Below are 25414 nucleotides of genomic sequence, written 5' to 3' on the forward strand. Positions count from 1 at the left end.
CATTCTAGTGTGTTCCATGATCTTGCCTTTGTTCTTGCCCTGTGATTGGAAAGCCACCATGCCCTGGTACAGACCTTCCTGATCTTCACTGCCAGCCATTTTAAACCACAGTCCTTTTATTATTATTATTATTATTATTATTATTTTTGTTCTTTGTTCACTTTTGCACCATAATGTGGTTCCAGAATTTATAGAATAGTATTTGTCTTTAGTAGTCATAGATTGAAAATGAGTTAATTTTTTTTAATTGAGAAATAATTCATAAACTGTTCACCAAAGTGCATAATTCATTGGTTTTTAGTATAGTAACAGATGATGTGCAACTATCACCAATGAATTTTGAACATTTTCAATGATTGGAATCACATAATATGAAATCTTTTGTGCTTATGTGGCTGGCATTTTTCATGTAGATTTTTTTCTTTTTTTTTCTTTTAAGTGGTCATGTTTATTTATACCAATAAGTTATATTAAATCATTAGTACCATAACTATATTATTGTTCATGTAGATTGTTTTGTTTATTTTTTCTAAGATTTGTCCATGTATCAGTGCCTTTTATAAAAATTGTGGTATACATAATATAAAATTTACTGTTTTAACCATTTTTAAATGTATTTAGCTCAGTGGCATTAATATATTTATATTTTTGTACTACCCTTACCACCATCCTTCAGAATTGCTGACACTTTCGGTGGGGAGATACAGAGAAACAGTATGGTGAAGGTTTTATTTATTTTTTGCAAATGTAGAACTTTCCCTTAGATGTTAACATAGTGGGTATTTAAATTCCTTTAAATTGTGTAGCTTGTATTCTTAGATTCTGTTTCCAATTCTAAATAATGGCTGAGATCAAAAAGTGAAAAAAATTAAACTGAAACTTGGTACCCAATAGATACCCATTAAACAGTAACTCCTCTTTCTTATCTCCCTCAGTCATTGGCTAAATTTTTTATTTTTGTGATAAAGTGTGAGTGACTTAGGAAACAGGCAGAGGACTAGAAAGCAGTGATAAGGAAAGCAGCAAGAAACCTTGGAGAGCAGTTCTGGAGTATTTTTGGTTGTGGACCAGTTTTAAGATACAAAGTCCATGGCTGGGTGTGGTGGTGCATGTCTATAATCTCTTTGATGGAGAAACTGAAGCAGGAGGATCACAAGTTCAAAGCTAGCCTCAGCAATTTAGTGAGGTCCTGAGAACCTTGAAAAGCCTAAAATAAAATATGAAAAGGGCTAGGGGTGTGGCTCAGTGTTTAAGTGTCCCTGGGTTCAATCCCCAGTACTAAAAAAAAAATAAATAAAAAGATACAAAGTCCACAGGATCTTCCCCTTAGAGTATCAATGAGATGCTCAGTCCTATTGCATTAAAAAAAAGTAAACTTTATTTCAGAATAAGATGATTCCCAGAAAATTCTTGCACACCCTATACCTAGTTCCCCCATTGCTAGCATCTTAAAGTTACTAGGTACATTTGTTAAGAAATGGCATTTATGGGTCACTATTAACCACACTCATAGTTTTTAGGATTTCACTAATTTTCCCATTCCAAGATCCAAACCAAGATACTATATTGCATTTACTTGTCATGTTGCCTACTCACTGGTTTCTGACAGTGTCTAGTCTTTTCTCATTTTTTTTTTACTGCTTTGACATTCTTGACTAATTCTGGCCAAGTATATGTAGATTGTGCCTCTGCCTGGGTTTGTCTGTCTGTCTTGTCATTAGTTAGCTCCATAACTTTGCATATAATTTTGGATGTTTTACACACTGATGCCCGGGCTAAGACCATAAAACAGGTCAAGGTCCATGGAGGAACAACCACAGCCATGATTCATTCCAAAGTCTTAGAGGCTGATAAAACTGCCTTATCCAATAAGGACCAACCCCAGTTAGACACCATCTTGTTTTTTGACCAAGCCAACACAGCAGAAGCCATAAGCTGTATTAAGGAAGTCTTGTGTGACTAGACTGTGGATGGCCAGTCCCTGGAGGAGGACTCAGGCTTTCACATCATACCTGCCTGCAATCCTTACAGGAAGCACTCCCAGGAGGCCATCTGCCATTTGGAGTCAGGTAGTTTGGGATACAGGGTCAGTGCAGAGGATACAGCATACAGGTTGTGCTCTATTCCCCTCAGGCAGCTGGTGTACCATGTCCACGCTCTGCCCCTGAGGCTGATTCCTCTAGTGTGGGATTTCAGGCAGCTGAACAACACTGCTGAAAAGCTCTACATCCATCAGATTGTGCAGAGACTGTTGGACTACATCAGGATCATTGAAGATGAGACTCATATGATCACAGAAGTGCTCTCTGCCTCTCAGAGGTTCCTGAGGAACACTGAAAGTTAGTACAGTTTTGTCAGCCTCTGGGATGTGGAGTGCTGTGTGAAGGTGTTCACTTGGTTTCATGGCCGCAGCGAAATGCTATTGGTGAAGCTGAACACCTTTCTCTGTGAGATCTGTGTCAGCAAAAATAACTTCAGGAGAGACCCCATCATCTGGTCTCTGGTGCTGGATGAATCCCTAAAGGAGAAGGAATCCTACTGCAGAGCCATTTGCAGGTATTTTCTAGAACCATATGATGACAGCAGGGTCATCCTGGATGAGATCATGCATGCACAGGATCTTTTCCTGAGTGAGATGCCTCTGAGAAAAACCATAGCCAGGAACTTGGCTCTGAAGGAGAACTTATTCATGATGATCATCTACCCTGAGCTAAAGATACCTCTCTTCCTGGCGGGAAAGCCTGGCAGCTCCAAATCTCTTGCTAAGACTATCATGGCAGATGCCATACAGGGCCAGGCCTCACACTCCACTCTATTTCGAAGCCTGAAGCAGGTCCACCTGGTGTCATTCCAGTGTAACCCCCACTGCATCCCCACATGGCATCATGAACACCTTCAAGCAGTGTGCTCACTTTCAGCAGGGGAAGGACCTGCAGCAGTATGTATCTGTGGTGGTGTTGGATGAGGTTGGCTTGGCAGAAGCTTCCCCAAAAATGTCCCTGAAGGCTCTGCACCCACTGCTGAAAGATAGGTGCATTGAAGGTGATCCTGCCCCCCACCAAAAAGTTGGCTTCTTGGGTATTTCCAACTGGGCCCTCGGCCCTGCCAGGATGAACCAGGGTAGTTTGTGTCCCATGGCAGCCCCAGTGAGAAGGAGCTCATAGAGAGTACCAGAAGGATCTGCTCTTCAGACAGTCTGGTACAGGACAGGGTCCAAGGGTACTTCACTCCTTTTGCCAAAGCCTATGAAACACTGTGCAGTAGGCATAACAAGGAATTCTTCGGGCTTCGTTACTACTGTAGCTTCATCAAGATGGTCTTTGCCATGGCCAAAGCATCTAACAAGAAGCCTTCTCCACAGGATATTGCACAGGCAGTCCTTCAGAACTTCAGGGGCAAAGGTGACATCCCCACTTTGGACATCTTCATGGTCAGTTTACCTGAGCCCGGGTGTGTGGGAGAGGTCAGTCAGCACCCTGGAACTCATCAAGCAGAGTTGGGGAACTGGAAGAAGCTGAATCCCACTACTTGCTCATACTGACCAAAAACTACATGGCCCTGCAGATCCTGCAGCAGTCATTCTTCAGTGAGGACCAGTAGCCCGAGATCATCTTTGGTTCCAGTTTTCCCCAGGATCAGGAATACACCCAGATCTGCAGAAACATCAACCTGGTGAAGATCTGCATGAAGACAGGCAAGATGGTGGTGCTGCTGAACATACAGCACCTCTATGAGAGCCTGTATGATGCGCTCAACCAGTACTACATCTACCTCGGGGGCCAGAAGTACGTGGACCTTGGGCTCAGCACCCATGGTGTCAAGTGTCAGGTCCACCCTGACTTCTGCCAGCTTGTCATCGAGGAGAAAAATATGGTGTATGATCAGTTCCCCATACCCCTTATAAACCAGCTGGAGAAGCACTACCTGGACTTCAGCTCAGTGCTACAGGGGTGGCAGAAGAGCATCGTGCAGGAGCTCACATAGCGGGCAGAGGAGTTTGCTGATGTGAAGGCTTATCAATTCCTTGCTGGGCACAAGTACAGCCCTGCTGATGTCTTTATCAGCTTCCATTCCGACGCCTGTGCCTGCATGGTACTGCAGGCTGTGAAGAGGCAGGGCCCTGGGGACCTGATGGAGGAGATGCACCACAGGGTGTCTGGGGAGGCCAAGCTGATCCTATTGTACTGTGCCACACCAGATGCTGTGGTGCAGCTGAGCACCTCCACTCTGGGCTCATTTGTGGTGCAGGCGCTGTCACACAAATACTGGAACAAGTAGCAGCACCACTCCTTTGCAGATTTCCTCTAGGCCCATCTTCACAATGTGGACCTGGGGTGCCATGCCATCTTCACAGAGGTGACTACCCCCACAGCCTTTCCTGTTTCTCTTTCACCCATGAGCCCTTTATCTCCAGTGCCAGAAGGTCTCAACTCTGTTTAAGGCACTGTTCAGTTTGGGAAACCCGTATGTCCCTCCATGTTAGGCCCAATGAGGATAAGTCCATTTTGGCCTCTCTCACCTGTTTGTCAGCAGAGCTCTATTCTGAGAGCAGAACTGAGCACAACGTTCAGTTCCCAGAATACTGGGCCCACCTGGGATATAAGTGATTGGCCTGCTTCTCATTATTGGACAGCCTAAGAGTAAAGGATGAGGATGCCTCCCATTCAGATGCCCTTAGTCTCATAGGTGAAACTTGTGCAGCTAGATGGGGGAATGAATCATAGTTGGTTCTCCTTAAAAGACATCTCCTGGGCTTGCCATGAGGGCTGGCTGGGTAGATGTCAGAGGCAGAGGCCTCCTTGAGGCACAGGTGTTGAGTCTGAATCTGCATCTGTGCAGGAGTCTAGGAAGGGACCGCTGACAGAGCTTGAAATTGAGGCTGTGAGTGCTGGGTTGTGGAGATGGGATAGGTAGAGAGACATGTGGAGGGGCTTGTGGACAGCCTTGGACTTGGTCTTGACTGTGCAGAGAGGAGCTATGAAGGAAAGTGTATGTAGACATGCCCTAATGGCTGGGTGATAGAAAGACAGTGGAGTAAGAGAGTGACATTGAGAGGATAGATCTGTCAGAAAGCTTCTGGCATGGTGCAAACTGCAAATGGTTAGCAGGCAGTGTGGCTGGGCTAATTATCAATTCCATGGAGGGGTGGCAGGAGGTGGAGGACAGCTTTCCTGAGCTCATTGCAGCTTTGTGCAATCATCATGGAGACCCCAAGAAAGCAATGGGTTTGGGAGCCAGTGGTAACATCTGTTTTGGATAGGTTTGGATGTCTGCTGTGTGGTTTGATGTAGGAATATGAAGCATGTCAGTAAGGACAGGTTCAGAGAAGGAGTCTGGAGCCAGGCGGAGTGGCACATACCTGTAATCCCAGTGGCTTGGGAGGTTGATGCAAGAGGATTGAGAGTTCAAATCCATCCTCAGAACTTATGGAGGCCCTAAGTAACTTAGCAAGAACCTGTCTCAAAATAAAAATTAAAAGGAAGGTCTGGGTTATTGCTCAGTGGTTAAACCCCTGCATTATTCCCTGGTACCAAAACAAATGGGGTCTGGATAGCTGAGGTCCTATGTGCCTGGGAATGTCTGGGTTTTCACCATGGGATATGGTCATGGCAGAGAATGGAAAACTATGGAGGGGAAGGAGAGTAGCCAGTGGCTAACTCCATTTGATAGTATGAAGTCAGATTACAAGATGTAATGGCATTGTGCTGGGCCCTAAAGGGTCAGAAGGCTCTCAGGTAGACTCCAAAGCTGGAAGAGAGACATTGGAATCTCACAAGGAGATAAAGGCTTCTTTTAGTCAGGGCAAGTCTTCTTTCTGCCATCTGTTGACCCTGGAGGTCCTGCTTGCCTCAGCCACTCCTTGTATATAAAAACTGTTCTGGGTTGGGCTTCTTTCTGTCTGAGTGCCCACTGGCCCTGGGTTCTGATCTGGTGCTCTGTGCCCTTGCTTGAATTCCAGCTGATGACTCATGTGCCCATGTTGTATGCCCATGTCCAGATGCCCTTAGTGTCATAGGTGAAAACTGTACAGCCAGGTGGGGGCATGGATCATAGTTGGTTCTCCTTAAAAGACACCTCCTGGGCTGGCCTTCTCCAGACTGCTGATGAGCCATGACTGCTAGGCCCTATGAGTAGAAGTGAAGGGCTTGGCCCTGAAACCTGTGATCTTGTCACTGCAGCAGTTTGACACTGAGTACTCATTCCTCAAGGAAGTTTGGTGAGATGTCATACCTGCCCAATACATTTGGCCCCTGCCCTGGGAATGTGGTTTTGCATGCCTGAGTGTGGTAACCACCAGTAAGGAACTCTGAGTACTATGAGACGGTCATTGCTCAGCCTCCTGGTATGCCCCTCTGGCCCCAGTTGTAAGACAGTCATGTCCATCTGTCTCCTGAGCATTGTGTGGCCCATTCCTTCTCCAGTGGATTGCATCCTCACCTTGTGGAGGGAGACCCCACCTGGATGCTGGGTTATGCATGGCCTGTGATTCCCTTCATTTTGTGGAGTGTTGTGATCAATGTTTTTTGTTTTGTTTTGTTTCACTTGTGTTTGGGATTGAACCCAGGGCTGCCCTACCTCTGAGCCACATCCCCAGTGCTAATTTTTATTATTATTAATTTTGAGATAGGGTCTTTCTGAGTTGCTGATGCTAGCCTGGAACTTGTGAGCCTCCTACTTTAGCTTCCTGAGCTGTGGCTGCCCATGTTTTTGGACAGAGGACTCACTTGGGTGATTCCCTTTTTCTTTCAGAGGAAGCTTAATGAAGACAGTCAGATGTAAAATCCTTATTGTCCAGATGGATTTTGATGATGGTACTCATAGTGCTCAGCTAATTGTGTAAGCTAGTAATTTTCTTGAAAAAAACATAGGAAGCAAAAATGTGCCCATGACATCCTGAAGAATTTTTTCCATGAAAACAGTGTGGAAATATGAATGACTCTCCCTCCCAGCTCTTGACATGGGCTAGTAAACCTAGAGAGAAAAGGATCAACAAAAAGGCCATTAGTGGCGCAGAATTTGTGGAATGCAAGATGTGTCAATAATGAAATATTTGTAGTGTGTAGGAGAATGTGTTAAAGCTGCATTTGCAGTCATTTGCAGTCTTTTTTTGATCATTTTTATTTTGAATCATATAATTCAAATTAAAGTTGAGTCTGGGATGTAGCTTGTTGGTAAAGCACTTGTCTTGTATGTCTGAGGCCCTAGATTTGATCCCCAGCATTGCATAAAAAGAAAGAAAAGAACTTATCATAAGTTTAAGGGCAGTAAGACTATATAAATAAATTAATATTTATTGGATATTTTTATGATATCCATAAATCTGTTGCTTTCATAATTGCTGTATTCTGTTACCTCATGTAATATAAGAGTGATTTCTGCCCCTTTAAAGTATGGTGAACCTGTTATAAGTTAAGGCCCAGCCAGATCCTTTAAGGAGGTGGTCTTTGGCCACTGGGTGTTCAAGGGGCACCATACCACACTGTACTATCTCAAAATGGGAAGGCCAGTAAGCCCCATCCTTCTGGCATATGGGTACCCTGAGACATTCAGGGTAGATGGGGATTCTGATTAGCAGTTAGAGGAAGTAATCCTATGAATTGGAAGACACCCTCCTCTCATGAGAGATGTGGTGGCCCCTGGCATTGTGTGGAATGTGGTAAAGCCTCAACAGCTCCTGGGACACCCATCAGCCCTCGCACACATTAGATTTTGCTCCATTGCTTGCTTTGTTTTGATTTTTGTTTTCTCAATAGGTATTCTACTATTAATGAAATCAACAAAATACAAGGAACTCAGGGCTGTGTCTTTGTCTATTTCATCACAAAATGTTGAGAGCCACAGCTGGTCAGAATGACACCTGGCATTTGCCAGAGGGAATGTTTGAAAGGTGATGCCAGCGAACCATTCAGATGATGATTTGAGTTAAGCTATACATAATTGCTGTGATGCTGGATTTATTGTATTGTATATTTGACCTTTGCTGTCGGGCAATGGGGCGGCTCTTGCTGCCTCAGGCGCAGCTACTTTGGAGTTTTTGCATGGAGTTCTCTCGGGGATTCCCAGAGAGTTCCCATTGGTTGGGGAAGTGCTGGAAGAGGAATTTCCACCGGTGTGGGGTTTTTCTGGAAGCACTGCGTGAGAGTTGAAATAAAGTAGTTGCTGTTTGAACCTACAAGGCTTTGTGGTGGCTCGGTTATTCATGCCCATCCAGACTGCAGCAACAAAACTCTCCTGGATGAGGAGCAGAGCATCCAACGTGGGATTCCATGGAGGTAGGGCCAAAAGATGAGTGACTGTCTTTAAATATGTCTCGGCTGCTTCTCTGGGCTCACTGTTCACAGCCATCACCCTGGAACTTGCTGCTGGTATGTCAGTATCGCCTGGCCTACCTCAGGAGTGCACAGGATTCACTCTTGCTCCTACTTTTTGTTATACAAATGATTCAGAGATCTTCCCCTTGCACTTAGTGTTAACTCTTTGTGCCTGCTCCTTGGGGAAGTACTGTGTTCAAATCAGTCCATCCCTTATTCTACAGAAGGTCACCAGCTGGACAATTTGTATTTTGGAAAGAGGGAAACAGTTTAATAATTTCATAGATAGAAAGCCAAACTGTCAGCACCTTGCAGCACTTTCTAATTATGGGACAGTGAGTATGGTAAGATGCACATAAAAAACTGTGGGCAGGACCCATGTCATGTAGTCTTTGCATGGCAGTTAATCAGCCTTGATACCCACATAGATGGTGTGTGGGCTGATGTGATGTAGGGGGTCTGATGGGTTTTGGTGTGTTTGGGGATGTAGATTTTGAGGTACCCTCTGCCAGTAGTGTGATTAAACATCTGAACAGAGGTGTATACCTGAATATAACAAGAAGAAAGCAGACAGATGTGAGAAGACTTGGTGGCTTTGTTATTCAAAGGGCTATGGTGGTCTGTGCACATTGATGACCTGAAGAGGTCCACAGTCATAGCTGCTGATGTGACTAAGCTGTAGAGTGTCACCATCAGCCAGCTGTTCATGCCAGGAGGCAGCCTAAAGCATGAGTTGCAAGGTGGCAGTCTGCAGAGGTGGGGGCAGAAAGGCAGGTGAAAAGTGCCAAGTTAGGCAGCTTCCTGTGAAGCTGGAGTCATGGCTGCCACATTTGAGTCACTTTTGAGTCTTGACACCTGCCCATAGTAGGAACTCAGGATGTGGCACTAAACTGCCTGGTGCATGATCAATATAACCAGGGCCTTGGGAAGGCCAAGGAGCAGCATCCAGTATATTAGCTAGTGTTCTTTGGGTCATGTGCCAGGCCCTCAGCCCAGGCTGTGGGGCACCTGACTAGTGGATGATAGATGTCCCCTTAACTGGGGCTGCCACTGAAATTTAGGACAGGAAACCCTGGTGAGGCTCAGCCTAGGCAAAAAACTGGTACCACCCACCCCCTTCCTTCTCCAAGTAGTGACTTGATTGTGGTCCCTTTCCTTGCATCAAAAAGCAACCAGGAGGAGGTGATGGAGGCAGAGACCAGCAAATCAGGGGAGGTGCAGGAATGGAAATGAAAGAGGAAAGTCCGGAGAAGATGGAATGAGAGGCCACCAATCTGAGGGGAGGTGATGTGAGTTCTCCTCTGTTCCCCTGTTGGCTGCAGATGGCTGAGCTGGAGGAGCTCAGGCAGCTGTGCCAGGGTCTTGCTGAGACCTGCCTTCTCTTTATGATAGAAGTGTTGGGGATTTACTAGGACAAGATCTGCCTTTTCTTTCATAAAGAAAGTTTCTGGTTAGCTCTGCCCTGTCCCTCAACCACTGGCCAAATCCATGACATCAGCTACCACCTTGACAGTGGTCCTCTGGGAGTTGTCCAATTCACATGTGGACACAAGGTCACATTCTTGTGTGGGCAGCATAATTTTTACCCATCCTAGACATGGCAGCAGCAGATGATGTGCTGTCTCCCTTGGCAGGCACAGGTTCTGGACACCACCAGACTGTTGAGGAGCTGTGTGCAAAGTGCCATGGGGATGCTCAGTGATGAGGAGAGCTGCACACACAACATGAGAAGAGTCACCGTCCTCCTCAGCCTCTTGAACAGGGACATTGTGTGCAGTAGTACGAGACATGTCCCTGCTTCTCATCCTACCCCAGCAGGCCCTTCCTGAGCAGTGGGGATAAGGTGGCTGAGTGTGGTGAGCTGCCCTTCTAGGTTCTTGTGTCTTGGCAGATGCAGCTGGCATAGCGGGAATCTAAGGACATCTCTTGAATTCTGCTCTAGAGTTGGCCTGGCCAGGGGACCTTTGGCTTCCCTCTGCAAGAGAACTGGTCAAGCAGCACAGCAGAGCCTCCAATTTGGTGCTGACAGGTGGCCAAATTATGTACCTTTTGCCTTTCTACAGCCTTGTTTTTGTGGATATCCGAGATGCACCTCTCCATCCTTCTAAAGAAGCAAGAAGAGAACAAGCTCTGCAGTCTGAAGGAGCGGGTGGGGAGAGAAGTTGCAAACCAGGATGCACTCTAGGAGGCCGGCACCTTCAGGTACTATGAGCAGTGGGCAGTGCAGGTACCTGCTATACCGTCTCAGGGGAAGGAGCACACCCAGGTGTATTTTTCTCCACCTTAGGAGGGCAGAGCTATGTTTTTGCTCCAAGATCTCAAAACAGACCTGGATGGTGGTTATGTGTGGTTGCTGGCCATGCAGGTTGTGGTCCTGGGGTGTTTATTGACCACCTGGAGTTGGTCATGAAAGATTGTTGGCCACCTGAATGGTGGTCATGGGGATTGTTGGCTTCCTTTCTCTGCTTTTGTGTGCTTTACTTTATTTCATTATAGAGAACTTTAAAAATATTGTTCTCATAGGATGTTTGCCAGCATGTCATAAATAGCAGCCAGGGTTGCCATTCAAGGTTATTAAAATTGAGATGGAGATATACAGAGAAGTAACAAAAATTATCTTTTCAGGCTACTGCTTGAAGTAACAGAAAGTACAAAAATAGGACCCAGGAGTGTCATTTATTATCCATGATCCTTTTTCTACAAAACCATAACCCTTTTCTTCAGACTTGAGACAATCTTTAAAGAGCCTGTGCCATGGGGACAGGAGGTTTGCTCAGGGTCTCAGATGGAGAGTCTAAGAGTCCGAAACTACCTGTGAACAGGGTGATATTAGGCCAATGAGGTCCTCCAAGGTCCCTCCAGTTCTGCTCTTCTGACCTCATGGCTCCAGGTCTGCTGCCTCACGTGGTTCACAGGGGGAATGTGGGTGATGGCAGAGTCCTGGGTGGCCAAGGCCCATGGGTGCTGGCTTCCTCACCACAGGATCTTTTCCATTTTGAGTTCTCTCTGCAGTGCTCCTTGACTTCTTTCCTAGTTACACCTTCTGAAGGACGTTTGTGAGCCCAGAAACTGAGTATGCTTTTGTCTCCCTGGATGGTCTCCCTTTCTTAGCACATGTCCAAGCCATGTCCCATCGCTTCTTTGCCACTGTTGCTCTGGCCTTACTGGGTTTTACAGCCTCCCTTTTCACTGTCCCATGGTCCACAGCACCTAGGACCAGTTTCTTCTGGTCACCAGCAACACCGAAGAACAATTGGACCTGTTTGCACTGTACCCTCAATGCCCATTTCTGGGGCTGTCAGGCCCTTGGGAAACTGCTGGTCTGTCACAGGATCTTGTGACACTTCACCAGCACTGTGTGTCTCAGACTTAATGTCACATACCATTGGGGCTAGATTGCTGGCCTCCTTGGAGTCCTTTCTGGCAGAAGTCTTCTGGTTTTTAGTTAATCATTTTATATAGCCTGTTGCCTTCATTTTTTTTAATTCTCAAATTATTTCAAATTTGGTCTCCTGGAGACCCTCTGTGGTGACTGCATTACTATGGATCACTTTTCAGGGCTCTCAGCTGCTCCAACCCAGGGTCTTTTCACTGCCTCCCCTATATCCTCTGTGCATGTTCTAGGCTGGGGTCTTTTTTTTTTAACAGTGAGAGAGAGGGAGAGAGTGGGAGAGAGAGAGAGAATTTTAATATTTATTTTTTAGTATTTGGTGCACACAACATCTTAGTTTGTATGTGGTGCTGAGGATCGAACCCGGGCCGCACGCATGCTAGGCGAGCGCGCTACCGCTTGGGCCACATCCCCAGCCCAAACCTGGGGTCTTAAGACAAGGGATGTCCTTGACTAATGGGATGTTTGTTTTCTCAATAGATATTTTTAAATTTGCTGTAGAATCTTTTGTATTGTATACTCAGAAAAAGAAATTCCCTACAAAGGGCTTCACTTTCTTTTTCAACATAAATATTTATTAATTATACCTTTTTCTACAAGAAATTGTGGCACTTTTCATTATGTAAAAAATATATCATTTTAGCATGAATGTGAGATGTAGTTAATTCAACCAATTAACCACTGTCAGTCTAAAGTACTCAGGGTTAGTTACAGAAACACCTTCAAGAAAAGCTGAATTTTTGATAAACATATTTTCTTATTTAACTTTGTCTGTATCAAATTTAGTTTGGTCTCTTCATCTTTATTATATTTTATCTATAGCTACATTTTTAAAAAAATATTTATCTAATTTTATAGTGAAGTTGGTCATTATTGATTTGTTTTTAGAACCTAGTAGGCTTGTTCCAAAAAATTATATAAAATGCAGCAAATACTTCTTCATCTTTTCAAGGCACTAGTTACTATTACTAAATGTAAAATTAAGTTCCATACATCCTGCTTATAATGTTAAGACAAATGCATTTGTGAGTCTCTTATACTTAAAAGTGATGGAAACTTCAATTTGTAGCACTGGCTTGTAGGCTAGAAAGCTTGTTGACACAGAGGAAGGAGGTGTCAAGAACAGCACTGGCTATGATGCTGAGCCACTGTCCCCTGTCCCCTGTCCCACCCCTGCTGCAGACATACCCTTTGGAAGCGGGTCCAAAGCACAGTCACCCCTCTGCTGGCCAGCATAATTTCTCTCATTGACAGAGATGACAACCTGGAGCTTCTGATTAGACCAGACTCACCAACCTGGGCAGTTGTGGATGTATATTTTTAGTAACAGTATGTTGTTGAACATTCTGCTTGTAATGAATAATATAAGGTGAATGAAAATCCACACAGCACCCTTAGTCACTTTCCTGGGCTTGAGAACGTAGACGCTGCTTTCCAAGGAATGTTTTGCCAGCTCTTTCTGCAAGGTTGTGGCATCCTGACAGGTCTTTGTCCTGTCTCTCTCCTCATTTTCTCCTCTCAGGGCACCTGTGATAGTTCAGAAAGTCAGGTTGGATTCTGTGTGCAGTGGGGACACTGCCCTTTGGAAAGAATATGTCCTTGATCATGCTCATGTTCCATTATACTGTTCCCTATTTTGTGTGGGGCCTCCGCAAGCTTTCTGTTCAGATTGCAAGTACTTAAATTCGTGAATGTAGGCCAATACGATGCAGGAGAGAGACAGGCACAGGCCCTGGAGACCTGGTTCTGCCTGAGGCTTTGGACCCCTCCTAGGCCCTGCATAGATTGCCTGCTTTCATTCTGTCTGTCAACAGGGGTTATGAGGTAGCCCTCCAGTTCTTGTTAAGCAGGAGCCCTGGCCATAAAGGGAGACAGCAACTGTCTGTGCAGCCTTGTTTTATTTTTATGTGTTACAGGGGATGGAACCCAGGCCTTGCACATGCCAAGCAAGCAATTTACCATGGAGCCACCCCTGGCCCACAGCACCTTCACCTCTCATTCACCTCACCTAACTGCAGATCCAAGAATGAGATGTTTACCATCATGGTGCAGAACCATATGAGCCTTCCTAAGGGTTCTTGTAACAGTTTCCCCTTCAGCTGGAGAATCAGGGACTATCTGGAAGAGCTCTTGGTCAAGGCCCAGTATATCACAGATGTAAAAAGTGAGCACTGCTCAAGATTGGCCTGATGCAGACTTTACCCATAAAGACACTGCCTGACCATTAGTGGGCAGACAGCAGCTAGCACCTAGTAAATTCTGGGACTTATAGTTTTCACACTTTCCATGTGGAATAGGCTCAAGTTCATGTCCTGCCTTCATTCTGAAATTTCTGCTGAAGGAGTAAGTCTCCAGGAGGCGAGAAGCCTTTAAGTCACACCCCATCAAGGGAGCCTGTGAGGTGATTTAATGGTGCACTGATGAGCAGTATGGTGAACTGGAGCAAGTTCCAGCAGGCACAGGGCTTGCTACCTGCTGCAAGTTGATCATTTCAATCCTGAGGCTCAGATCCAGGAAAGGTCCCATTAAGCTTTCTCAGCAAATACTAGCAATGAAAGGAGTGTATCCCCTTCTTCCATGCTAAGACATTGGTCTCTCTCCTAGAGAGCAAGCTTTTCTTAGCTTGTGGCTTTAATTGTCTCAATCCATTCTGGCTTTCTCCCTAAATTGCAGTCAGATAAGTTAGTAGAAGTCTTCCAGCAGACTACCCTGGGCATATTCCTTGCGCAGTTCCCTGGGGATCTGTAGCAGGAGCTGGTTCAGTACTATCTGAGGGACTTCTTGCTCTTGACTATGAGAGTGTCTACCTGGGAGGAGCTAAAGGCAGGTACCTACTCAAGATCATGTGTGGAAATTGCATGGTATTGACTAGGGGCAAACATGGGAACTCAGCTTCTGAGATCTAATGCTGCAGTGTGGGAGAACATAATGAAGCCATGCAGGATGCTAGGCTCAGAATGTCCCCTGAGCAGAACACATGACCAGTTCTTATCACTCCCCAAGGCCCTGAGAAATGGGGCATACTAGTACCTTAAGAAGCTCTCCAGGTTCCTTGTAACATTCTATGAAATTGTTGAGTTTCTCTTGACAAAATTAAGATACATATGTAACTAATCTCTTAAGGTAAAAATAATAAGTGAAACTCAGTGGAATGGTTGACACTTTTTGTTTCTAGAGCTGGGGAGAAAACCAAGAGTCTCAGACATGCTAGACAAGTGCTAACTGCAGAGCTGCAGCCAAGCCTGAGATGGAAACTCAGATGCCTCGCAATCACATGCAGCACAGAAAAAGAAGGTAAAGAATGTGGGAGAACATACTCTAGCCAGAATAATAAAATGTTATCAAGGTGTTTCAGGGACTGAGCAGAATATATCTTATTTTTAAAAATGGGTAGAAGTTATTAGTCAGCTGTACAGGCATAATTTTTCAGACTTCTAGAAGGCTTTGCTCACATGCTCAGCCCAACCAGTCAGTCAAGAGAAGATAAAAAGTCTTCCGATGCCAGTTGTGCCTGCTTATCTGGCAAAACTGAGTTTTCCAAAAGAAGGGCAGGCTTACAGTCTTCCTGGGCAGGTGCTGAGCAGTGGTCACATGGCATGGTGGTTGGGAAGCCTGCCCCCTGCAGCTTCTTGTCTTGCTGTGAGTATCAGCTAAGTCCAGGCAGGTGCTCACAGCAAGGCTTTCCAGCTTTATTTCTGATCAAGAAGAATTAGAAACAATTTAAGTGTCCAAATAAATGAAGGAGGGACATATTAAAGTAGGACAATTTTAAAATAGTTATTTTCAACCATTGAAAACAATATTTTCACAGAAAATGAGTGATAGAGGTATTCTTATAATCTAATCCTGAGTGGAAAAAAAAATCAGGAACAGAGTGATTCTGATTTGAGGATGATTCTGAGGAAAGACACAGCTGGGAAAATGGCTAGAGGCTGTACTGAAAAGAAGTCAGGAGATTGGAAGTCTGGCTTGTAATTTTCTTTCTCGTGTTTTTTGAATAGTTATGATTTCCCATAGGAAAACACATCTTTATGATTTAAAAATACATATTGAAAAATGTTCAAAACCTTAATTTCTGCAGATGGTCCTGTGGTCCTGTGTCTGTGAGCTATGAGCAGTCTCAGGGAGGCCCAAGGATGGGCTCTGCTTGCTGTGGGTGCACCTTGCCTATCCACATTTCAGGACCTGGCTGCACAAATTCTCCAGAATTGTGACCATCCACCTGCAGGTTCTGCAGAGCCTCACTGAAGCTGCACAAAAGCATAACACAGTTGGCAGTGAGTTGGGAGGGAGGCCTAGTCCCTGGTCTGTCCACAGGAGCTCAAGAAAAGACCCTTCAGGGGCATGTGAGTCAGCATAGCTGAGAGATTTTGGGAACAGCTGGCTAGTGCTTCCTGTGTCCCAAGACCCAAAGGAGCAGGTTAAGAACCTAGAATGCAAGGACACACTGCCCCTGCCAGAAGCTCTGGCCTAAGGGAAACACAGCCAATGAAGCATATGGGTGGAGAAGCAGGGGCCCTGTGGGGTCACATGGTTGCTCTGGTCTTCTTAGACACTAGATGTGTTTGCTGCAATGACTTGTGCTGAAATTCTGACAAGAAACACCCTAAAGCCAATTCCCCAGGCCTGGATGCATCTAGGAAAGAAGCTGCTCATACCACTGGAGCTTGTCTGCTCAGATTGGTACTTTCAAGACAGCAGGAGCACAGCCAGAGCTGTCACTGAAGAGGTCAGGTGAGACTCAGAGCCCGGCTCACCCTGGCATACTTGGCCTGTGCTCTTCAGTGGAATCCAGGTCCTGGTACAGTTGGCAGGAGGGTAAGCAGGTGCTCCTGTCATGGGAGGGGCTTTTTGTGCACTCACTCTGACCTTGATAAACCATGTCAAGTGCCAGGCATCTCGTTAGTGCTGGAGAAACAGAAAAACCACATTCAGGGAGGCCATGATACCCCAGGGCCAAAGAAAGTCAGGCAGGTTATTAAGCTGCACTTTGAGAACCACTTTGGTGGCAGGGAGCCATGAGAACAGACAGAGGCAGGCAGGGCAAGCAGAGGGGCAGGCCTTCATGGTTGGGGAGGGCCATGAGGATCAAGAGGGACTCACCATGTGCAGGATTATGAGAGAGTGGGTACAGTGGCAGTACCTCATATGCTGAGGTAGCAAAGTGAGACTCCAAGTCCTGCCTGCATGGAGAGCTGTGGGAGTGCTGAGGACAGGGCTGGTGGATAACCTTTCCTGTCAGTTCATCCTCCAGTGTTGCCTCACACCTGCCTTCTCATCCCCTCCTCCTGCCTCAGAGTCCTTGTTTGGAGCTGAGTGTGTAACACCCTCTTTTGACAGAACCCAGTGGAATCAGGTTTTCTCCATTGCACTCTTTGTGGAGCACATGCTTCTGGGGACCGAGAGCCAGATTCCTGAGCTATGTCAGCTGGTGACCAAGTACATCTTTCACTAGACAATGTGAGCACTGGGCATTTCTCTTCGTGGAATGCAGAGTTTGGGAGCCCACTCTGCCCTTACCTGCAGGTCAGTGCTGGGACCTCATCCAGTCCCATGGGGGAATGTGGCTCATCAGCCGGCCATTGCATAGATAAGCTCAGTTCAAGAATTTGCCCTCCCTGATAGCTGAGTCAGGGCATATTACTTAGGGATAGGAATGACTGTACAGAAAGGGACTTCTTCAGGAACTTGCTTGCAGATGCTTTGCAAAAGCTGAAGGATTAGGCTCCACCCACCTCCAGGATGACCTAGAGCAAGCCAGTAGCCTAGCCCTTGGGGGCAAAGTCACCATCATACTCAGCAGGATGACAGTGGTGGAAGAGAGTGCCACTGGAGCTGGGACGTCAAAATACATGCTATCCATGGGACCATGGAAACAGGAAACCATTGAGCCTCTGCTACCAACACCAGATAAAGCCAATGATAGCATAACCTTTGCCCCTCAGAGAAAGCCACCATCTCTGTAGCCAGGCTATCCAGTAACAATGGTCACTCAGCACAACAAGGTTCCCACCTCTTTCACCCCATGACCTGGGCTAGGGTAATTGTTTCATGATCTCATCCCATGGGTGGAATGCCATTGCCCTCCAAAGTGCCCACTGTCCAGGTGTCTGAGAAAGGCAATTATAGACAGGTATGTAGCCTTTGAAATGCAGGCAGGTTCACAGAAATAGATGGGCATAAAAACTTGACCAAAATGTCAGAGGCCTTGTGCAGGACAGCCTGTGCAGGCCAGGGCTTGCTCACAGCTCCAAGGAGCCAGGTGCCCATATTGCTTCCCATTTGCCCCTCTGTCCTCCTTTACATCCACCTTCCAGCTGCTGGTTTTTGAAGCCTGTTCTTGCTGTCATAGACTGGAGACAAAAAGAAGGGAGTGGAAATGCCAGGGATGGAACCAAGGGCCTGATGTATGCTAGGCTGGCTTCCTGCTACTGAACCCTACCTAAGCTCCTGCAAACAGTGCCTTTTAAACACAGCCCAGTGAGCACACTTTTGCATGCATGCACACACACACACACACACACACACACACACACACACACACAGAGAGAGACCAGCTCATATTTCATGGCTCTAAACTAAGTACCTTGGCCTCATCTAGTTGAAAGGCAGCGAGAAACTGTTTGCTTATGTACCATGAATCATAGAGGGTTTTATTTTTCCCTTGAGAAAAAGGAAAAACAAGTTTTATTACTCTGCTAGCAAAGGAGAAACACAAGGGACTCCTGTCCCAGAGGCATCCTTGACCACCTTCCCACATGGCCTGGACACAGTTCTCTCCAAGTTTTACTGTCCCATGCAGCATCCTCAGACCTCTGGGGGATGTGCTGGCCACTCATCCAGGTCCAGTGTGGTCTCCGGTGGTCAGGTAGCCTGCTAGCTGACAGACAGGTCTTCTGGTCCTGAGAGCCAGCATGTGGATGTTTATAGATGATGGGAGACTTTTTCCCCAATGAAATCACTTCAAAAACTTCATGGGTTTCTGGATCACTTTCTTCTAGTCAGATCCCTGTGCAAATAATCACAGCCACAGATGGTACCCAGTTAGTTTACAAACTTAAAGTCTGTGCTGTACACGTGCCTCTGCTCTGTGTGTCCCCTCCAGCTACAGAGAAGCCCCAGGGCCATTCATTGGATACCTGATGCCTGGGAAGGGTGCTGTCATGCATTGATCTTTGCTACAAGTTGGATGCCTGGGAACTCCAGTCAAACCTCCTGCAGGCGGCCATTTCAGAGCTGCCTCCTACAGTTAGCCTATACACCCTGGGTATTGGTAAAAGCTGAAAATAGCCAGCATGTGATGGGTATTCAAGTCTTCTTGTCAGCTCTGACAGGAGGGTTAGACATTGCACACAGAGGTAGCTGTTAGGCAGTAGGCCAGCTGCAGAGAAAGATGCTAGGGAGACCAATTCTTTGGCTCATGCATATTTTCTACAGGTAACAGGGAACTGGCTTTCCCTTCTGTCCTATCCCTAATGTTCCCAACTACAACCCCACCACTGGGCCACTGCTGCTTTTTTTAAAAAAATGTGCTAAAATACACATTACACCAAATGCACCATGTAACCACTTTTAAATGTATTGTCAGTGGCTTCAAGCATAGTGGTGTTACACAGCCACCAGATCCTGCTCCAGAGTGTCCTCACCTTCCCCACCCAACAAGGACTCCCCAGCCCCACCCCAGCCCCTGGAGATCCCTGCTCTACTTTCTGTCACTCTGACTGCCTCAGGTACCTCACATAAATAGAATAGCTCAGCATTTGTCTGGCTTGTGTCACCTAGCATGATGTTTTCAAGGTTCATCTATATGGTGAAATATATCAGCATTCAACTTTCTTATAGCTAGATAATGAATGCTACTATATGGGTGGATACTGAGACTGTCCACTCATATGTTAATAGACACTCAGGCTGCTTCCACCTTCTGCATCTTCTGGCTGTTATGATTGCTGTGAACTTTAGTGTTCATCAACATTTGAGATCTGCTTTAATTCTTTTGGATATATACCTAGAAGATGACTCACTGTATCAATTTATTAAATTTTTCTCTCTCTCTTTTTGGGGGGTAGGTGCTGGAGATTGAATGCAGGGGTGCTCCACAACTGAGCTACATTTCAGCCCCTTTTAAAATTTTGAGTCAGGATTTGGCTAAGTTGCTGAGACTGGCCTTGAACACGTGATTCTCCTGCCTCAGCCTTCTTTGTTGCTGGGTATGTGCCACCTTGCCTGGTTCAGAATTTTGTTTTGTTTTGTTGGTTTTTTTTAAAATAATGAACATTTCGATTTTTTAGAATACTTTTATTTATTTCTTAATTTTAATGTGGTGTTGAGGATAGAACCCAGTGCTTCACACATGCTAGGCAAGTGATCTACCACTGAGCTACTAACCTGGTCCTCAGAGTGTACATTGCCATAATAGCTAGTTATGTTGAGCACCTTTTCTTGTGCTTTTTGGGTATTTATGTATCTTTGAAGAAATGGCTAAGTCTTTTGCCCATTGCTGAGTTTGTTTGTTAATTAACAAATCAAATTTATCAGGATAATTAACACACATCATTTCCAAATATGATAAATTCTGGGAATTCAAGGATAGCTCAAAAATATCTATAAATATCATCAGTTATATAAGCTAAACAATAAGCTCTAAATGATAATTTTAATAGGTATAGAGAACATTTGACAAAATGTATAATTTAGAAAAAATATACCCTCAGCAAAATAGAAATAGGGAACAGTCTTTACTTGTATAATGCCCAGTGGACTACTTTCTATAGGAACATCTGTACTAACATTGATACCACAGGTTACCAGTGACAAGTTCTGCTTCCTCAAATGTTGAAGTTTGAACATTAGAGAAACATGCAGAGGCAAGTGTACAAAGCAGGGTTTATTTAAAAAGGGATAACGTAGACTTCTCCCAGAAGGGACAAAGGGGGCCATAACTGGTATCCTGGTATCCCAAGAAGTGAGGGTGTTCTGCCTTTTTATATGTCCTAGGCTTTCTTTGTTCTCCAGATCTCTTCTCCCTTATCTCTCTCCTTCCTGTATAAGTGACAAGGCTCAGGAGATGGATGGCCAAAAGGTGAGATGCAGATGGGCTGGAGGAGCCAAAGCAGAGTGATTTAGGCAGGAAGAGGGCTTATTAAATCTCCCTATATATCCCTGGGACGGGTTACCTTAGAAACAGGTTGGAACAGGGCTGGTTATGTTGATAAGGGTGGAGGAAGTGTTCTGAAGGAATTAACATTTCAATCCTTCCATTCTCTGGATTGACCCTTGCCTATCTGAGTGTCTAATTCTGGCTTCAATATTATACCTGACCACAAACTCTCAGAAACAGCCATTAAATCATTAAATTCACTATCCTGAATTGCTGGAGATGTGCATTTCTAAATGAATGTCCTGGAGACACTTTGATTTATTTTGTGGTGCTCAGGTGGAACTCAGAGCTTCATTCATGCCAGCATTCCCCAGCCCAACTTCCTGTTTTTACTGAAGCAAACATATGCTAGAGTATTAGTACAGCACTGAAAATTGCTTTCAGAATTGTGAAAACCCAAATACACATTAAGTACCCATTATTGGAAACAGATATCTGAATTTTCATGGGTGCTGCCATACAGTGGTTAATGCCAGTGATCTGCAGGATGTTTACACAGGCACAGAAAACCTCAGAGAAGTTTAGGAATGTGATTACCTGGGAGCCAAGGGGAAACTTGAGCAGAAAGGGCATCCTGTGTTGCCACAGCTGGATTTATATGTGCTGTTGCTTTAAAATATGATCTAACCATGGGTGGAAGGACACACCTACAGTCCCAGCTCCTCAGGAGACTGAGGCAGGAAGATGGCTTGAGTCCAGGAGTGTGAGAGCAGCTTAGACAACACAGCAGTAAATAAGTAAATAAATAAAATAAGACCTAAAGCCAATATTTAAAAAAATGCAGAGGTCTCTCAGAGCTTAATGATATATAGGTTTCTTTGTTTCCTTTTCTCCTTTTTGGTACTGGGGTCCAAAGTCAGGACCTGGCATATTGCCAGGCAAGTACTCTACTACTAAGCCACATCTGCAGCCCACCTTTCATAGAATTTCATTAACAGGTGAGAAGTGTTTGAAAGGGGAAAAAATGAAAAGATAAAAAAATTAATGGAATTCTGTGACTTTTAATTACCAACTCATGGTCTTTACCTCCACATATGGTTGTCAGCTTTGGGTGCTCACCTCAGTGACAGGCAGCACACACTCAGACCTGCCCAAGCTGCAAATCTCAGTCCCTTCTTGGATTCCTCCCTTCCTCTCACATCTTGTCTGATGTCATCTTCATATTTTCAGCTTTTTAAATCTTGCTGGAATCTGCCCTCTTATCTGCCTCCCCTTACCCCCTTCCCTGTCTGTTCTGCCATCTCTGCTTCTGTAGGTTACTAAGGCAAATTGCCATGGGCTCCCCACCCCAAATATTACTCCTTGATATCCAAGGCTAGGAGTGATTTCCTTAAAAAAAAAGTGGAATCATGTCACCATAAGTCCTCTTAACTGGACTTCAGTGTCCTTCCTGTAACCTCAAGGTAAATCAAGTAAACACTTATTGACAGTGGCTTGAAGCCCTTTGTGATCTGTCCCCTGTTTGATATGACCCTGTAGGCTGGGCTCCCACCACTACTATCTTTCCCACACCCTATTCCCTACACCCACAGTCCTCTCAGGTTGGCTTTGCCTGCCTCACACACAGTGCTGTGCCTGGCCACCTGGCCTTTCCAGGCATATTTCCTCTCTTGGACTAGTCTCCACCTGGCTAGCTCCCAATTCTCTCTTAAGACCTAGTGTAGACTTGCTTCTTTCAGTGATCTCCCTCAACCCACAAGTCCAGGAGTGGCCCCCTGCACCCTTGTCTTGGTCCATTTGAGCTGCTATAGCAGAAATTCTCAGACCAAGTGCCTTATAAACAACAACAAAAAAAAATTTTACTCAGTTCTGGAGGCTGGAAGTCCAGGATTCCTGCTACATACACATTCTCTAGAACCATCCACCTCCCACACGCCCATTTTTATTATTGAATACTCCAGATCTCTTGGTGATAGCTCCTAAATCACAATTTCTATTACTCTTTGGAGGCTGGATTGTCAACTGAACACACCTAGGAGAACTGATTCCTCTGTTAGCCTGGAGGGCTTACTTGTCTCTTGGCCTTTTCATCAGTAAATTGGTAAGAAACATGGCTGTAAATGATCCAAAGTGGGGAGGGTCTACTCTAATGGTAGACAAGAGAAACTGATTCTTAGTGAAGCCAAGCAGGCTGGACTGCTGAAGCATACAGATGACTTTCCACAGGGACCCAAGGGGTATCCTATGTCCCTGTAGAATTATAATTGCTGCTTAATTAGAATTTCTCCACACAAGCTCCCAAAACCAGAGAGCAAGAAAGGAAAGCCTCCTCTCATTTCCCAGGCCCATGACATAAGATGAGCCTATTACAGATGTCACTGTGCCCCTGGGGGAAATGAACAGACCAAGCTGCAAAGTAGCTCAGGCCAGGGAGACAAATGAAAAGAGAGTGAAGAGCCCCACACTCATGTGCTGTAGGCAGAGGTTTACCTATCTGCTCTAGAGCAGAGGTTGACCTACATGCTCTACCAGGTTATAACCAGCCACCCTCTTCCACTGTGGGGTAGGGTCTTTGGGGTTTGAAACAGTCTGTTTGCCAGAGAAGCCTAAAAAAAGAAGCTTAACTTTAAAAGCTTTCTGGGTTGTTCCCAGTCATTCCAGAATGCCCGGTCCATCTGAGCCCTCTGTCCTCCACACCCACACCTCCTAACATCATGGGAAAAGTCTTCAGAGTCAGTTCATCTTCTGTCCTTGCAGCTGCACACCAGGGTGCACTCCCCTCCTCCCTCTGTGTCTCTACACTATCCTGTCCCTGCAAACCCCTATTCTCTCAGATTTTTTAGCTCTGAGGGCATGCCCAACTTATTAGATGATTAGAGGTCTTTTCATAAAGTCAGTGTGGTAACCTCATTGTCACAGCCTCCAGGAGACCCAGCTTTTCTCATCTCTCCCAGTGTCCACATGATGCTGCCTTTATGCTAGTGCCTTCCAGTGCTTTGTCTTTGAGCCTCCAGCATCCAATGCAAGTGGTGAAGTCAGCATTGACTTACAAGAAGGCCAGGAGGGAAGGGGCAAGCAGGGGTGAGGCTAACCACCACCCTTAGAACAGCTCCTGTAAAATGGAGTTGGGGATCCTCACACATACCAGTTCCCAGGTGGGCACGTTTGAACTGAGAACTCATCTTTGAACTCAATCCCCACCACCAGTTGGGGGAAAGGTTATTTTGTCACTTCTTTCAAATCTTTTACCTTGCATATCCTACCCATGGGTGAGGCAGAGAAGGAGGCCATGGGTGGGGTAGAGATGGGAGGTTTGTTTTTGGTAGTGAGAAACAGGGCAGAGAAAATGGAGGCAGGAAGCAGGTGGCCTCAGGTGCCTGCTGGCCTGCATGCCTGATGGCAGTTGGTGTATGAAGAGAGATGAATCGTTAACCTCATGGCCTTCCAAGAGTTGTCCTTCCTGGTGGATTTGGTGCAGTGGCTATAGAAGCCAGGCTTCATGCCCAAGGCAGATGCCTCATTTCAGGCCAGTAAAGTGGCCCCTCTGCCTCAGCCTGGTCACAGGGGGAGGCTCATGTGAGCCACCAATACCCAGAGCCAGAAAAGAAGAGAATTTTCTAAAAACCTGGACCCCTGTGACAGTTCTTTTTTGTGCTGCCTCAAGGACAGCCCATACTGAGGAGTGAGAATCAGCTTAGCTGACTGTGACTCCCCTGTGGCTCTGTAGGTCCTCCTTGTGTGTGGAAATTTGATGCTCTACCATCAAGGTACTCTTGCTCCCAAAAGAGGTCAGGGTGGGTGCTTGGAAGGACCAGAGAGGGCACTTCCAACCCCTTGACAAGAGCATCTTCTGCCAGCAGGACTTTGATGTCTCCATTCTGGACTCATTTCACCATCAGGCCATGAGACACAGGACAGATCCCCCACTCAGAGAAGAGCCCCCTTTTTACCCCACCTTCACTGCCTACCCTCCTCTTCTCCATAGCACCCTACACTGGCCCATCTCCAGGACCATGATCCAGTGCCAACCTGGCCACTGAGAAAAGTCACAGGGCCTAAACTCAGAGAGCCCTACCCTCACTACCATCCATGAAGTGGACAGAATGGCCTCTTTCCATAATAAGGACTGTGGATGAATAGACCTTGGTCCAGGAGGGTGCTGAGGTTGTTGGTCATCCTGGACACTGCCCTTGGACCCCATGGCCCCAAAGCCAAAGGATAAACTCATGTTGACCTGGATGCTAGTCTTGAGAGCAGCAGGCTGCTCCTGGGCATGGGAACATATACATAGGCCTGAGGGCAGCAGCAAAGGGGACAGGAAAAAGAAAATTGTCAGAAAATGAAAGGAAGAAGAGGGTGAAATGTTGTGAGGATGCTAATTAGGCTACTGGACCTGTAAAGGAAGAAGGCTTCCTCTGCACCAACCTCACCAATGAAGTCAGGGCACAGAGGGTCTTGGAGTCTGGGCCCTGAGTGCTCTGCAGGTCTGCAGATGGTGAGATTCTGTTAATCCCTCATACTGTGCCCATTTGCAGGCTGCATGGCTTACAGCTTGCCAACCCCACTTCACTAGTTCACTCTCTTTTGCCATCTGCCAAGCTTTGGTGTGGC

At 45.8% G+C, this 25414-nt stretch overlaps 1 protein-coding gene and 1 long non-coding RNA gene across 4 annotated transcripts; both read left to right on the forward strand.

Moving 5' to 3' along the window:
- The first annotated feature begins 946 nt into the window (after positions 1-946).
- On the forward strand, positions 947-5206 carry LOC144374853 (E3 ubiquitin-protein ligase RNF213-like). Its single transcript, XM_078037618.1, has 2 exons — positions 947-2339; positions 3362-5206. Exon 2 carries the CDS (start codon positions 3685-3687, stop codon positions 3982-3984), a length of 300 nt encoding a protein of 99 aa, XP_077893744.1. The 5' UTR covers positions 947-2339; positions 3362-3684; the 3' UTR covers positions 3985-5206.
- Positions 5207-5224: 18 nt separating this feature from the next.
- On the forward strand, positions 5225-25387 carry LOC144374854 (uncharacterized). Of its 3 annotated transcripts, XR_013434115.1 has the most exons (7): positions 5225-8273; positions 9482-9601; positions 10376-10514; positions 14879-14997; positions 17044-17229; positions 19773-19913; positions 25339-25387. It is a non-coding gene; the product is annotated as an uncharacterized LOC144374854 (long non-coding RNA). The 3 variants fall into 3 exon arrangements; XR_013434113.1 differs by having other exon boundaries at positions 5225-9601; XR_013434114.1 differs by having other exon boundaries at positions 5225-9596.
- The last annotated feature ends 27 nt before the right edge of the window (positions 25388-25414 follow it).

This window comes from Ictidomys tridecemlineatus, unplaced genomic scaffold, assembly GCF_052094955.1.
Source record: "Ictidomys tridecemlineatus isolate mIctTri1 unplaced genomic scaffold, mIctTri1.hap1 Scaffold_91, whole genome shotgun sequence".
Classification (NCBI taxonomy): domain Eukaryota; kingdom Metazoa; phylum Chordata; class Mammalia; order Rodentia; family Sciuridae; genus Ictidomys; species Ictidomys tridecemlineatus.